The sequence below is a fragment of the Nematolebias whitei genome, chromosome 4 (genome assembly GCF_014905685.2).
Source record: "Nematolebias whitei isolate Nwh7 chromosome 4, NemWhi1, whole genome shotgun sequence".
Taxonomy (NCBI): domain Eukaryota; kingdom Metazoa; phylum Chordata; class Actinopteri; order Cyprinodontiformes; family Rivulidae; genus Nematolebias; species Nematolebias whitei.
This window is the reverse complement of record NC_056501.1, coordinates 3,239,993-3,251,604: the sequence shown is the minus strand read 5'-3', so window position 1 is coordinate 3,251,604 and position 11,612 is coordinate 3,239,993. Positions and strand designations below refer to the sequence as shown.

Below are 11,612 nucleotides of genomic sequence, written 5' to 3'. Positions count from 1 at the left end.
CTTTATCTTTTCAGTCCTACAGAACAGTCCACTGGCAATACTGTACTACTGTATTCATTGAGTACTTTCTTGATATGCAGTACTGCAGTATTCTAGTCAGAGTACATTTATCTATTCTCATTTCAGAAAGTCTGGACGTTGCTACGGTGTAGCTGAACTCTTCGTCCAGCCCCCTTCATTGTTAGATGGTTGAGCACGTGGTGAACCAAAGTCTCTCGGATCTAATCAGAGATTATGGTGCTTGGCCTTCCTCGTCATCCTCCTCCTCCTCTTACCCTGCCTGTTTCCAGTGTTGGCCTCTATTGCTCCAAAACAGAAGAGCTCACCTGTTGCCCTTTTGTGCTAAAGCTCCGATTGCTAATTGTACAACCGAACAGGGTTTGCCCGTGGGATGAGTCAGTGTGCAGAGTAGAGCAATTCATTTTAGAAATTAACGTGTTCCTTGTGAAAACAAGAGTTTCTTCATGAAATTGTGCGAAATGATTTGAAGACATGCGTGTTTGATAACTGCAATTTGAGAGTAAATCAGGAATTGTGCAGAATCAGTTCAGGTGTTGGTGCATGAGTGATGTCATCGTGTCTCAAGTACCAGGATGTGCGTGTGAACATTTAAACAAACTAAATGCAATCATCTTAAAACGTGACAAATGTTTGAAAAGGTTTTAGATGCATCGTTTTCACTCTGTTCAGAACTGACGTCTGTGTTTATGGTTTAGTACAAGCTTGTTTAAAGGTTTTATGCAAGAAGTAACTTAAGATGTAAACTGTTTTATACTTTAAACCATCTTCTTTCAGCTGTTCAGGGTCTCCACAGTGAGAATCTCACTGTCCTCCACGTCCTCTGTCCTCACATCTACCTCCACGTCCTCTCTAAATGCATCCATAGGTCTTTTTCCTGGCAGCTGCATTTTTAAAATCCTTCTGTTACGACTTCTAGTTTTATACTTTAAACCAAACTAGTAATTTGTTTAGAGCGACACATCTGGATATGAAACAATTTAAATGAAGCCCAATTAAATCATGAATGCATTATATTAACAGCAAAGATAAAGTGTTGTTACATTTGATTGAAAATAAACTGATTAACTGTTGAAGTAAAAACCAGCACCACCTTTGAACAATAAATTCATGGCATTTTATTTAACAATTCCTCAACCAGGTTATGAAAAATGTTTTAACATGCGGCTTTTTGTTTGCTTCAACCAAAACAGGACAAACATTTTCAATAAATATATTTTTTTATTAATGCCAAAGATTTTTTTTAATACATCAAGTGCCCTCCATTTTGCCTTTCATCTAAAAAGGATACAAGTTTTATTTATTTTATTAAAACATGGCATTACTTTAATGAAGGAATTTAACAGTTTCTGGACAAATCCATTCGTTCTGCATCGTGTTCTGCTCACTCAGAACTTTGAAAAGACGGTGAGCAAAGAGCCAGTCAGCACCACGCATGACGCCAGGAAGAAGATGGCGCAGTTCACTGTGCCCTGAGGGAGGAAGCAAATTGTAACCAACATCTGCCGCTCCTTGTGGAACTCAAAGTTCTTTCAAGAAGCATCACAAAGTATTTCAGAAATGTGACATCGACAAACGTTTGGATCTTTACCTTAATTTCTTTAAACACCAAGGATCCCCACAGGGCTGCAACCAGACCGTAACCCTGTTGAAAATAAAAGCAATCAATCACAGACTGATTCAATTCATTTAAATTGATTTTTACAAAATTATTCCTTCCTTTAAAGTTCCTAGTGTCAAGAATACTGTTCGACGTTATGACGTTTATTCCCATAAATGGAATATTGCAACGAGAAATGTTAAACTAATTTAATAGTTCTTGGTGGCACAGTGGCTCAGTTGGTAGAGCTGCCGCCTCTCATCGAGAAGGTCACTGGTTCAATTCTCTCACTGTGGACTTTTCTGGGTGGAGTTTGCATGTTCTCTCCGTGCTGCGTGGGTTTTCTCCGGGTGCTCCAGTTTCCTCCCACAGACTAAAAACATGCATGTTGGGCTGACTGGTAACTAAATTGTCCCAAGGTGAGAGAGTGAATTGTTGTCTCGTATGTCTCCATGCACCCCGCGGTGGACTGGCCACCTGTCCAGGGTGTCCCCCGCAATGGACTGGCCACCTGTCCAGGGTGTCCCCGCCTCTCACACAGTGACCGCCACAAGCCGAAAATGAAGTGTGTAAGATAATGGATAGAATTTGAGTTTAATTTCAGTCAGAAAATATAAATGTTGTGATTTCTACACTTTAGGCTGTAAATCCATCAAAATGGTGTTTTGATGAGAGAACCTGTTGGTTAAATACAGCTGGTCCAGTATGAGCAGAACATTCTGGACAGTGATGGTGCTGGGAGCTCTGAAGCTCCGTCAGGAGGCATTTGTGTACTTCGAAAAGTTAAAATCAATCTTGGAGAGGAGAGTGTGTTGAAGAAACATGACAACTTGAAATGTGGAATTTTTTTTCACAAGTAAACAAATTGGTAAAAAAAAAAAAATCCAGCAACTCATTTAGAAACATGTACTTGTATGTCTGACCTCAAAATGACCTTTGTTCGATGAATAATGTTCTAATTAAAACTCTGGACCAACTCATTTCTTGAGCCCATCCCAGTCCAAATACACAGAAGTACACGCTGCATAGTACTCTAGTTTGAAGAAACATTACTGGAAACACCTGCAGACTTCCAGGATGCACAATAAATGGTCGATACATTTGCTGCTCAGATGCTTTAACATTCCTTTGAAAAAGATTCAAATTGAACAACGTGTAAAGCTTTAATTAAAGGTTATTTTAAAAACAACTATTTTACTTTAAATCAGTTCTTGGAGAATGTTCTACTTACTGCGGTGACAACAGGAAAGGTGATGACGGAAGTCAAGTAATTATTGGCCATGAACCAACAGTACGTTCCAACGGTCCACATCAGGCCAGACAGAAACCCTGAAGCACAAAACAAAACCAGAAAGAGTTGCAGGAGTTCATGAAGAGAATCTATACAAATCAGACTTTAAATACTAGTTCATCCATTTCAGTCACTCTATAAACAATATTCACTAGCTCTGAATAGTAGGTCAAAATATAAAAGCCATTCCCTGCCTAAGAATGAGCCACAGGAAGTGGCATTTCCACCACAACAGCTGATTCTTGTGGACTCGTTCAGGGTCAGCTGGACTATTTTTAGCTTCAGTGGCCTCTCAGGCACAAAATGGTTCGAGACAAAGTGTGGAAAAAACTGGGTAGTCCTTTAGCTGATGTAGATGTGTGATGTGTGCTCAGCTCATTTAAACAGAACATGCACACCTGTCGCCTCTTGTCAAGGGTTGCAGCAAACTATTTTTATTTGAGGCGTTTAAAAATAGTGCGTTTTATCCTTTAATTCTAGAACAGCAAGATTCTTCTGTAAAGTGTTAATTTGGTTTGGGTCAAGGTTCTGCCTAAAGTGGAGGAGTTCACGTATCTCAGGGTTTTGTTCACGAGTGAGGGAAGAACTGAGCGTGAGATTAACAGACAGATTAGTGAAGCATCTGCAGTATTGTGGACTTTGTGCCGGTCCATTGTAGTGAAGAGGGAGCTGAGCTGTAAGGCAAAGCTCTCCGTTTACTGGTCGGTCTACGTTCCTCCCCTCACCTCTGGTCATGAACTCTGGTAGAGACTGAAAGAATGAGATCGAGGATCCAGGAGGTTGAAATGAGTTTCCTCTGCAGGGTAGCTGGACTCTCCCTTAGAGACAGGGGGAGAAGTTCAGTTATCAGGAGAGACGGGGTGGAACAGCTGCTCCTCCACATCCAGAGGAGCCAGATGAGGTGGTTTGGGCAAGTCTGACTGGGAGGAGACCCAGGACACGCTGGAGAGATGTCTCTCTGTTGGCCTGGGAACATCTTTGGGTTCTCCCAGAAGAGCTGGAAGAGGCTGTGGAGAGAGATGTCTGGATCTCCCTGCTCAAGATGCTGCCCCCACGACCCAACTTTAGAACAAGAGCAAGATGATGGATGGAATCCTTACCTTGAATTATGAGCAAGTCAAAAGTTTAAGAAGAGCGTCTGATAAATGAGCCGTTACCTGGGAGGATTGCTCTCGAGTAAACCCTGGGTCTGCTTTTCATGGCTGCACAGTAGATGGTAAAATAAAACGTGCTCGCAACGAAAACACCTGACGTCTGTGCCAGGACGTAGTCAAGATCTGAGAAGAGAAGCAGAAATGTAGTTTTATTAAACCTTATTGAGTGCCGGGGGAGGGATCGGTGCTCTTTATAGACCAAGAGGAGAAAATGCTGATGGCCACGACGACATTTAATTTTCCATTCATTGTTTGCTCATTAAGGATCAACAGCAAGATGAAGGTTCAGAATGAAGAATTATCCAGCGGTGGAAGCGTACCGTACACGCTGGCTTTGTAAAACCTGCTGTCAGGGCACGATGAATGGTTCTTTATGTAGAGAATGGGCACAAAGGAAGCTCCGTACAGCAGGCCGGACACGACAGAAAGAAGGCACCCGCTGATGAAAAGGATACAACATGGAGTGAAGAACTGAATGAACCAGGGATTTTAAATCTCCTGAGACCTTGTTCAATTAGTATGATAATTTCAACATTTCACAAACGCTGATAAACAGATCGCCGGCATAAAGAGAACGCACACACTCTGGATAAAGATCCACTACGATGCGATTCCTGCACCTTGAACTAACACGAGGTGAAAAGCCGTTTCACCAGTTTGACCTTTTTAGGACAAAGGTCCTAATGTTGCAGAGATTATTTGAACTACAGGTGTAACAAGAACAGCTGCGTTTAATCTAATTAAGTCTGCATGAAGCTGGAGTTTTATGTAGATTTGAAAACTGTCAGTTTTTAGGCTTTCAGTTTGATCAAGAATACAAAAAAAATTACAGCTTGGCGAAGATTTACTGGCGTTTGTACACAAAGTGAACGTGTGTGATTCCGGCTCACATGATCCGCCTGTTCCTCGGACTGACGGCATCGATCCAGTATTCAGAGGAATGTCGTCCATAACTTCCTGAAATGGTTCTCTGTTGAAAAGATGAAAATACAAGTTCACAAAATGTCACCGTGTCTCACCATAACTGACAGATTCTTCCGTAAAGTCGGGTTAAACATCTTTAAAATAATAACTTTTTTTGTTTTACTCAATATAGCTGTATTGTGTGAGAACTAAAATCTGGTGTAACAATGCAAGGAGAACTTGTGGAAGACATTAGAACATGTTTTCTGTTAGTGACAACATGTTCCAACAAACAGCGTCACTGATTCTAACAAAGTCAGGTTCTCTGGACAGATTCAAAACATAAAAATAAAATTGTTAAAACGTTTCATCTTTTATCCAAAATACTTCTTCAGTGTGAGGAGCTGCAACAAACTCAGTCTTATAAATAGCGCCTTCTCGTGGTGGATCAACCAGTTCGCTGCTGACAACCAGAACTAGCCGTTCACATGGTGGAGGACCATCAGCCCAACGTCTGATCGTTAGTGCCCTGATGGACATGGAGGCCTCCTCCCCCGTTTAACGATGAATGGATTATTGAGCATGAACTTTGAGGTCTTGAACCACCTCGGCTGTGTTGCCTGGGAGGAGTCGACGGGGGAGAGGACAGTCCCCAGAAACTGTCTCATCAAACTTGTTGGTCCAATGTAGGAGTGTACTGCTTAGTGGGGAAACCAGTTTGTGACTCCTCAGACTGATGAAGCCCTTCGGATGGAGGGCGAAACATCTCAATAAAAAGTCCACATGACATGACTGAAGACTGGATTTTTTTTATACCTGGATTATGGAGCATGAATCAGGACATTAGTAAATGTTTTCTCTTAGTAACTAAATGTTCCTCAAACGGCGTCACTGATGGTCTACTCACTCTGTCGATAAGTAAAGGAACCGTCTCCGACTGTGGACGAAGACTCACGTCGCTTTTCACAAAGAAAAAGATCAGGCCACTGTGGAGCAGATCACGAATCATTCACAACAGAAATATTAAACGCTGCCGAGTGAGACAAACGTCAGAGCAGGTTTGGAGACGTTTACCTGACCAGACACAAGGCAGCTCCACAATAATTTAATATTGGGTTGGAAACTTCCTGAGGGTCAATCCCAAACCAGCCAAATCTGTTTGAGACAGTCAGATGTTAATGAAGAACCGTCTAACACCTGCAGCAAAACACAGCCTCTCATTTGTTCTACGTTAAATTAAACGCAGGCGTAAAAAAACAGGAACTTTCATTTACCTGGAACTGGCCCAGCCCATCAGCAAACTGGAAGACCCCCAAATTAAAATCCCAAGACCGAGGCCGATCGCCTTCACTATGGTAACGACGGTTACACTTCCTGCGGATAAAAAAAAAGTCAGAAACAAGCTCATGTTTTGCTGAATGGCTTGCATTTAGCCTTTTTTATTTTCATTTAAGCTGCTGTCTTCACCATTTCCAAGTCTGCAGCTGAATTTCAAAGATAATTCTTAAAAACAAGCATTTAAAAATATAAAGTGTGGACGGAACAAACCGTTTTATCTGCCAAGAGCAATTTGTTAAATTTATTTAAAAAAAAAATTGTCCAAATTAGTAAAGCAAAACTAACAGTTTCCAAACTACAGTGAGTATTCAAATTTATTTATATGTCTGAACAAACAACAAAAAAAGGTCACTAATAATATGATTCTATTTTTGTTAATGTGCACAATTTGTCCTAAAACACCAAGCAAAAAAAAAAAAAAAAAAATGTATCTACCAAAATATATTTTTATTTATATATATATATATATATACCCATTAACTGCACACTGCAACAAGTTACAGTGAAATTGACAGACAGCCGTTTAGACGATGGACTGCAACAAAAGGAGTTGGACCTTCTGCACCATGCGAGACCAAACCAGAGAAACATGAAAGGATGGATTCGTGCTTCCAGTTCCCTTTTCAAAAGACAGTACCTGTGGCCCAGATGGCTCCTCCAAGCATCGCAAGGGGGTGGAACTTGGGCGACTGGAGCACGAAGTCTCCGAGCACAGCAACAACCCAAATTGATGCACAGCTGACCCAGTGATAGAACATACCTGAACACGAAACACCAACATGGATCATCAAGACCACTGGTAACGCTCATATATTAGGAGTTTAGAACAACAGCAAAATGCTTACCATCCCCTGTTTCTATTCTTTTAACTGGAACAAAGGTGCTCCCATACAACACCACGGCGGCCATGTTTGCAGTCAGCCCATAAGCAAAGTTAGTGATGTTGAGGTTGGTGGAGTTGCTCAAGAAATCCAACTTTTCCTGTTTGCAAAGTCCATACGTTTCGCCACAGTTTGTTGAATCTAGGAGTTCAGTGATAAAACAGATCTAATGACCACGCCACCTCACCCGGCACCACATTTATCTCCCAAAGAGCAGGTCACCCACCTTCAGTGCTGCAGCAGCTCGCCATCATTAACAAGGCAACGAATAAAACCAGAGGGGAGCTTTTTACCTGAGCCATCGTATAAAACAAAGTTTATTTTCCTTCTAACAAAAACCAGCAAACAATATTAAAAAACTGCCACAGACTGATGTTTGACACCAGAGGAAGACTGAAAGCAGCCAGGTGCTGCCACTTATCCAATCAGTGAAGCTGGAGTTTGATTTAAAGCTGCAGACGCAACACGGCACAAAACAAATGCTCCAAAAATATTTACCCTGCGACCTAGATGTATAACTAAATGTGCAGATTAAAATGCTCATTTATTGAAGCAACATTTCCACAACCTCCTGATGCATGCTCCTTAATCCAGGTAGAAATATACATACATATATAGAGAATAAAATCCGGTCCTCTGGACGAATTCTTCTTGTTGAAACGTTTCATCTTTCATCCGGAGGACTTCTTCAGTCTGAGGAGCTGCAACAAACTCAATCGTATAAATAGCACCTTCTCATAGTGGATCAACCAGTTTGTTGTTGACATCCAGAACTAGCTGTTCACATGATGAAGGAGGCCCAACAGCCTAACGACCGATCATTAGTGCCCTGATGGCCGCTTGCTGTTCGCAGAGGGCTGAGTGATACTATCAATAACAACATTGTAAGAGGAGGACTGATGGACACGGAGGCCTCTTGGTTTGAGAGAGGAGTGAAGGAGGCCATCTTTGTGAAGAGAAACCGTCCAACTGTTGTTGCAGCTCCTCAGACCGAAGAAGTCTTTTTGGATAAAAGACGAAATGTTTCAAGAAGAAAAATCCATCCAGAGGACCTGATTTATTTATTTATTTTTTAATTTCCATAACCATTTATGAAGATGTTCAGTAACTCATCAATCTTGACACAATGAAGGCGCCAGTAAAGACACAAGCGTTCTTTATTTAAACTTGTTTGCAGAGCAGGAAGTCCGTTCTTTGGGCTGTTTAAGACAAGAGGAAGTCTTTGTTTCCTCATTTCATTCTTCTCAGTTCAACTGACTCCATCTGTCTCAGACCAGCAGATGTCGCCTGAAACTAATGAGAATACAAAAACATTCTAACTGGTCAAACCTGACAATAAAATCATTGGTCTTTAGTACAACTTGTGAATTTATAGATTTGTTTCTATTTACGCTGGCTTGTTTCTTTATAAGAACACATTTTTCAAATATGACATCACAAATTAATCGTTTACATTAAAATACACAGAAAACTTTTGAGTTTCACATCATGTTTTTTTTATATATATATAAAAAGAGGGGGTGTCAAAACTAAAGAGAATCATCACAAGATGTCAATATAGTGCATAAGAAGGATTTTATTTTATCTTTAGTTGTTTCATCAAAATATACCCTAACACACACACACACACACACACACACCCTGTGAACATAATTTCGCTCCACCACATGTACCACATGAGGCGCGGTGACAAAAAAGAATCTCTGACTCTGACAAACACACACACACACAAATATAAGTCAATCATAAAATAAAAACATCAAATGCTCAAATGTCAATCTAAAATGTAAAGTATTTTATTTTATTATTTTCTTATTAATAAATGAATTTATTAACAACAGATAAGTTCTGTGCACTTCAGGTGGGGCAGTTGTCTGGATCTTTGCGCGCCTAAAGTTGTCCTGAAATGACTTCAGGAAGCTGTGCGCTCCTCCCCAGCTTAAGTCTGTGTGTGTGTCTGTGTGTGTGTGTGCGTGTGTGTGTGTGTGTGTGTTTGGGGGGCGGGGGGGGGGCTCTCAACCGTAAAGTGATATCACTCCAAATGGGGAAATCTCGTGTTCACTGGTTTTGTTTTCCTTTTCTGAAAGTGAGCAGCAGCTTTCGGAAATGTTCCCTGTTCAGAAGAAGTTTGTTCATCACCTTCACGTGTGTTGTGTATTTGTGTTTTGTGATTTCTCAAGTGGGACTCCCACAGAGGAACCCGGGCAGCAGAGCTGCGGAGGACCAGAGGCGGCACACCCGCGGGTTGCACAATGTGGAGATGAACGGCGCAGCTGCTGCAGACGCACAGAACCGAGCCAGTTCTGTGGTTCCAACACGATCCAACGTGGTGTACATAAGGCTAAAATCTAAACGACGTAAACCAACTCACATACGAGGTACCATCCGGCCCAAACTGAGGAAGAAAGTGAGAAGAAAAGTCCTGAATCCTCCTCTCACGCAGAACAAACTCCGCGCAGAGCAGCACGCAGGCCAACCGCACCTCGCCTTTGAGAAGCCCTGGAAACAAACCCCTCCTGGGGGTTTTAAATCGTTGAATATAATTCATGATGATGGAGCAGACTCTCAGGTTAGTTCTATCAGACTTTTCAGCCAAATGGCACCATCTTGGTTCAGCGCGCAGGACCTGGAAACGATGCGTTTTCTGGCTGATGCCAGAGTTTTGCGCATGAAAGAAGTTTCCTTTGGAGGTTCTTCATCCGTTCTGATGTTTGAGGGTGAAGCTATGGCTCCTCTGACCAACCAAAACCACTCCAAACAGAACCGTGTGTGTGGAGGACAGTGTGGACTGATCCACAGTCCCGTGGACAACACGGAGGTGTTTGCTTTCCATCTGGACAGAGTGCTGGGACTGAACAGGACGGTACCGGCGGTGAGCAGGAAGTTCAGCTTCTTGCACGGTAGGTCATGAAAACTTGAAGTGCGTGATGCTCATACACCGTGAAGACCTGGGACTCATTCATTCATTCATTCATTCATTCATTCATTCATTCATTCATTCATTCCCCCTGGGCATCCTCTCACTGTACCAAGACTTTAAAAGTGATAGTTAAATATGTCTTTTAGATCAGTTTAACTGGAGCTAGTGATTGAAAATAAAACGATCAAATATACAAAATGTAGCATGAATAAATAAACGAATAGGAAAGTGTGTAAAATTTAAATAAAAGCATAATTCAATTATTAGCAAATTTTGCATATCCTAATTTTATTCACAATATGACATTATGTGTCCCTGTGATGGACTTGTGACCTGTCCAGGGTGTCCCTCACCCCTCGCACAGTAATTCCTGGACATGGGCACCGGAGACCCCCGTGACCCAAAATGGAAGAAGCGGGTAAAGATGATGGATGGATGGATGGATGAACATTATGTGAAATGTCTAAACTTAGAAAATGCACAACTTGTTCAGAACATGAGGCCATTTATTTAAAGATATAATAAAAATAATTTAAAAAAATCACTAAAATCGACACATTACCAACAACAAAAGTCTGTATGAGTGGTGCAACTAATCGAGCAGAGCATTTAGCAACTGGTTAGATTGATTGACAGCAGATAACTCAGAGGAATGAGTGTGAGAGCACCGTGGAGAGGCTGGCTCTCAGAAGTAAAGATGGGCAGAGGCTTTAAAAAAGTGCTGACACTTCAGATAACTGGCAGCTGCACTGCATTAAAAACTGTTCTCATTCTGTTTTGGACACAAATACATGTAGATCAGGAACACTATCTGTAAGCACAGTCCACTGTGCCACACGCTGCTTAAAGCTCTATCAGGCAAAGAAGAAGCCAGATGTGAGAGATATATGTCTTTCTCTGAACCAATTTTAAAATGGACTGAGGCCAAGAAAACGATTGTGTGGTTTTAGAGCGGAGAGGAATCATTGCTTCGTTATCAGCTCGTAGCTTACAAGCCAGCCTCTCTGATGGTATGGGGGTGGATTAGTGCCTCTGATATGGGCAGCTGAAAAAGTACAATAAATCCAGGAAAGGTTGCACAGGTTTTAGAACAACTTATACCCTCCAGTAAAAAATAAAAAAATAAATAAAAAGAAAAAGGTCTAGGAATGTTCAGAGCTCGAGCTGCTCTATCAGACACAATGGCTCATTAATGTCTCGGTCCTGAAAACCTTTTTTCTTAATTTTTTTCAGAATTTGATGTTTTTATTTACCATGTTCTGCTGTGAATAACATATGGATTCATTAGATTTGTAAATTATTATTATTATCACTAACCTTTCTTTAACCAGGTGAATCCCACTCAGATCACAGATCTCTTCTACAAGAGGTCTGGGCCTGAAGGCATCTAACATGCAAATCATTGCATTCTGCTTTTATTCACAGGTGACACAATATCCCAGGTTTTTAGAAAATATTTGGGTTGTAAATGTAATGCATATGCAACTCTCTCTCTCTCTCTCTTTAT

The 11,612-nt window shown here is 41.3% G+C and overlaps 2 protein-coding genes across 2 annotated transcripts in view; one reads left to right on the top strand and one right to left on the bottom strand.

The window, feature by feature from the left end:
• Positions 1 to 1,219: 1,219 nt before the first annotated feature.
• On the bottom strand, positions 1,220 to 7,565 carry tmem144b (transmembrane protein 144b). Its single transcript, XM_037675589.1, has 12 exons — positions 7,412 to 7,565; positions 7,150 to 7,326; positions 6,942 to 7,064; positions 6,241 to 6,340; positions 6,041 to 6,121; positions 5,874 to 5,952; positions 4,954 to 5,033; positions 4,384 to 4,502; positions 4,067 to 4,186; positions 2,850 to 2,947; positions 1,610 to 1,663; positions 1,220 to 1,490 (listed from the first exon to the last, which is right to left on the bottom strand). The coding sequence occupies exons 1-12, from the start codon at positions 7,485 to 7,487 to the stop codon at positions 1,407 to 1,409; spliced, it is 1,191 nt and encodes a 396-aa protein (XP_037531517.1). The 5' UTR covers positions 7,488 to 7,565; the 3' UTR covers positions 1,220 to 1,406.
• Positions 7,566 to 9,226: 1,661 nt separating this feature from the next.
• Positions 9,227 to 11,612, top strand: part of gask1b (golgi associated kinase 1B) — a 7,205-nt gene continuing 4,819 nt past the window's right edge. The window contains exon 1 of the mRNA XM_037675588.1: positions 9,227 to 10,085. Within this exon, the coding sequence (XP_037531516.1) occupies positions 9,227 to 10,085 (859 nt within the window). The remainder of the gene's footprint in view (positions 10,086 to 11,612) is intronic.